This window comes from Laccaria bicolor, genomic scaffold (assembly GCF_000143565.1).
Source record: "Laccaria bicolor S238N-H82 LACBIscaffold_678 genomic scaffold, whole genome shotgun sequence".
NCBI lineage: Eukaryota > Fungi > Basidiomycota > Agaricomycetes > Agaricales > Hydnangiaceae > Laccaria > Laccaria bicolor.
Genome location: NW_001890466.1, coordinates 1 through 2,949, shown reverse-complemented (window position 1 = coordinate 2,949; position 2,949 = coordinate 1). Strand labels below are relative to the sequence as shown.

The window sequence follows — 2,949 nt, the reverse complement described above, 5'->3', positions numbered from 1 at the left end:
TTTCAAACCGATTTCAAACCGATTCCAAATCTCTTGATGTAGTCGTTCAGAGGCATGTTGAAGGGGACGGACTGTAGCATGCAGAAAGTGCTTCCTCAAGCAAGGCAGCGCCACAGCTGTGCAACGTGTCAGCGTCTCTCTCGGGGAGACGACCTCGCCAAACGTACGCTGAAGCTCAAGACGATCATCTTCCTCAACTTAAGACCTATAAAACCAATGAGTCGAGCACGAAAAGATCGCTATGAAGTGGAGCATACAAATCGGTCATGAGCAGCAAGATGCGCAGACTGGTCCGTTCATCTTCTACCCTCTTGATTACGTTTGATTTCCGGCTTTCGTCCTCCATCTCTTCAGGTCCATTCAGAGAAGACGGGGAGCAGCGACCAGGGGCGGCTGCGAGAAACATGGCCTCTGAATGTCCATAACCTCAATGTGACCCTAAGGCGGAAGATTGGCCCAAAATAGGCAGTTGCACAAGCATGCCTTGGAAACAAAATCAGCCGCTCTTCCTGGAAGAAGGGTAAAACACTTGTATTGACCTTTATGATATTCATCTGCCGCACTTGAACGTTCGATCCAGGTTAAGTCGACGCAATCGCGTATCAAAAGACCAATGTGCGCATGATTAATATCGACAATATCGGGAGACGCTTCTGACCAGAACGTCGGCCGCTTAAAAGTATGCACGGGGTTGCGGAGACACCTGTGCATGTATAAAATAGGTGGATCAGTTGCAAGACAAACTCAACGGACCTGACTCTAGCACACCATGACCACCCCACCCAACCTGCGCATCGCAGTCCTCCTCTCCTTGACTATCAGAACCTCAATGTCGTAGGTACCATGGACTACCTCACCAATCACAGCCAAGCTTATCTCGCAAAAATCCCCGCCGTCCAGCACCTCCTCGCAAAGGCGCCCACCTTGACGTGGTACTTCGTCTCCGACACCTTGGACCCAATAACAGCCACCTCTGGCCCTAAATAGTTCCCAACGGATACTTACGAGACATGCACGCCGGTGGATTGTATCCTCGTACCCGAGATCGACCCTTCATCCATTCTTTCGATGTATAGAGTCCGTGAAAAGGGGTATGGGCCTATCCGAAGGTCCTCTGGACAGTCTGTACTGATTCTCTAGTCAGAATTGCAAACAGGTGTCCTGGGTGGGTACCACAGTCTCCTCCAACAAAATGGCGCTGAAGAAGGTGGTAGACACAAGAAGCTTAGGCCATGCGTTGGATGGGTGATGCGAGATGGGTGAAAGATGGGAGGGTGCGGAGTGATGCGGGGCGTTACAGTGGGATTGAGTGAGAGCGTATTTTGATTCAGAATGTGATTTCGGAGGAGGTGATGGTTATGTGCATAATTCGGATGCAGGCCAACAACCGCGCATCCGGTGGCCCACGAACGCACAGAGAAAGTTAACCCCATTGACCTGTTTGGCAACGGGAAAGTGCTGGAGGGTGGGGAGAAGGAACGGTGGGAGCCCTTATTCGAGGCTGAGATCCTGAGATGCCAGCGTTGCAGCTTTGAAGGGCGAGGAAAAGAGGGAGTTGAGTTGGATGGTGTTGCGCGTTCTAGCGATGCATTCTTCCCGTTGCCAGATAATATGCATCGTGCACGGAAGAGCGGGATTAGATGCCTTGCGGCGCCGAGTGGGAGTGTTATGGGGAGTAGGTCAAGGCGGTGGATGAGCACGGGATTGTGTTTCGGTAACCGTATTCCTTGAGACACCAGAATCTGACGTCTGCAACTGATCTCTCGAGATTAGATATTATGATCAATACAAGCTTGACAAGAATAATACTAGCGATTTCAAAGTTGGCCGATTTGGCCGACTATTTCGATTGCACTTTCTGTGTTTGTCTGTGTACATGTACCACCCTGAAGAGGAACACTGGCACAGTTCAATAAAACGCTGGTGTTGGGTGAGGGGAATAAAAATCGGTGAACAGGTGACAGTGTTGCTCGGTACCTTTAATTAGTATCTATTGGTTCCGAGTCCCACTTAAGTTTATCAGTAAGTTGGTGTTTCTCCAATCTCGCTAAGTTTCTCGGTAGCTGTGTTTCTCGGAATCGCTGAGGACAACTCATCCCGTTCGTATTCACGTTCAGCGTTCACGTCGCAGTTTGTGGATGAGATTTCCTGGGTACTTTGAGTGTTTTCTCGGCACTTTTAGTGTTGCCTTGTCTAAAGTGTCGGTACTTTTTCAGCCATCCTTTTACCTCTTGCACAGCCTCTAAGTACCTCTCTCGGTACTTTTACCTATCTCGGTACTTTTAGCCAACATTTATTTGCGAACGACCCTGCATTCTACAGGATAGAAATTGGTGAAAAGGCGACAACTCCAGAACTTTCTCCCCCACCACGGTAATGTTTTCAACCCTACAAGAGTACCACCAAGCAATCATCTCAACAGCATGGATGATCATTCTATCCCTCATCCCGCAAGACCTAGTGCGGGCTGGGGCCCTCTTCCTTGGTTTTCTTACGTGCATGCACGCCATGCGCCCACGAATCCTCATGAAAACGCTCAAGCTTCGACTCTCGTCCCTGGAGGAAAAGTTGGAGGATGCCGTCGACAGTGGAATTATGCGTCAATTGGATACGAGTGTCACTGATCAATTCGCGAGGGACATGGGGAGTGAGTTCTTGATGTCATATCATGAAATAATACTTTTGTCAACAATATACGCTCTTTAGAATCCGCTACATGATCTTTGAGCTCCACGAGAGGACGCTCATGACGTCTGGCAATTTGTTTCAAGAGATAGAGGCGGTCTGGAAGGGTCTCTCACTTGAGATCAATAAGTGCATTTGGGATGTTGATGCCCTAGAAAGGGACCTTGAAGTATATTCTTCCTAGCCATTGCTCTCCCCGGTTTTACGTGACGCACAGATAAACTGCGCAAAAATTATGAAAAACCAGTATCATTCATGGAAGTA

General features: G+C 48.9%; 3 protein-coding genes across 3 annotated transcripts; 1 reads left to right on the top strand and 2 right to left on the bottom strand.

The window, feature by feature from the left end:
* Window positions 1-853: 853 nt before the first annotated feature.
* Window positions 854-1,061, bottom strand: LACBIDRAFT_315044 (uncharacterized protein; the record flags this gene model as incomplete). The annotated part of the gene is made up of 2 exons (XM_001891283.1): window positions 854-950; window positions 1,006-1,061. The coding sequence occupies 2 exons, from the start codon at window positions 1,059-1,061 to the stop codon at window positions 854-856; spliced, it is 153 nt and encodes a 50-aa protein (XP_001891318.1).
* Window positions 1,062-1,232: 171 nt separating this feature from the next.
* LACBIDRAFT_315043 (uncharacterized protein) lies at window positions 1,233-1,731 on the top strand (the record flags this gene model as incomplete). The annotated part of the gene is made up of 2 exons (XM_001891284.1): window positions 1,233-1,309; window positions 1,380-1,731. 2 exons carry the CDS (start codon window positions 1,233-1,235, stop codon window positions 1,729-1,731), a joined length of 429 nt encoding a protein of 142 aa, XP_001891319.1.
* Window positions 1,732-2,282: 551 nt separating this feature from the next.
* LACBIDRAFT_315042 (uncharacterized protein) lies at window positions 2,283-2,528 on the bottom strand (the record flags this gene model as incomplete). The annotated part of the gene is made up of 1 exon (XM_001891282.1): window positions 2,283-2,528. The coding sequence occupies one exon, from the start codon at window positions 2,526-2,528 to the stop codon at window positions 2,283-2,285; it is 246 nt and encodes an 81-aa protein (XP_001891317.1).
* Between the last annotated feature and the right edge of the window lie 421 nt (window positions 2,529-2,949).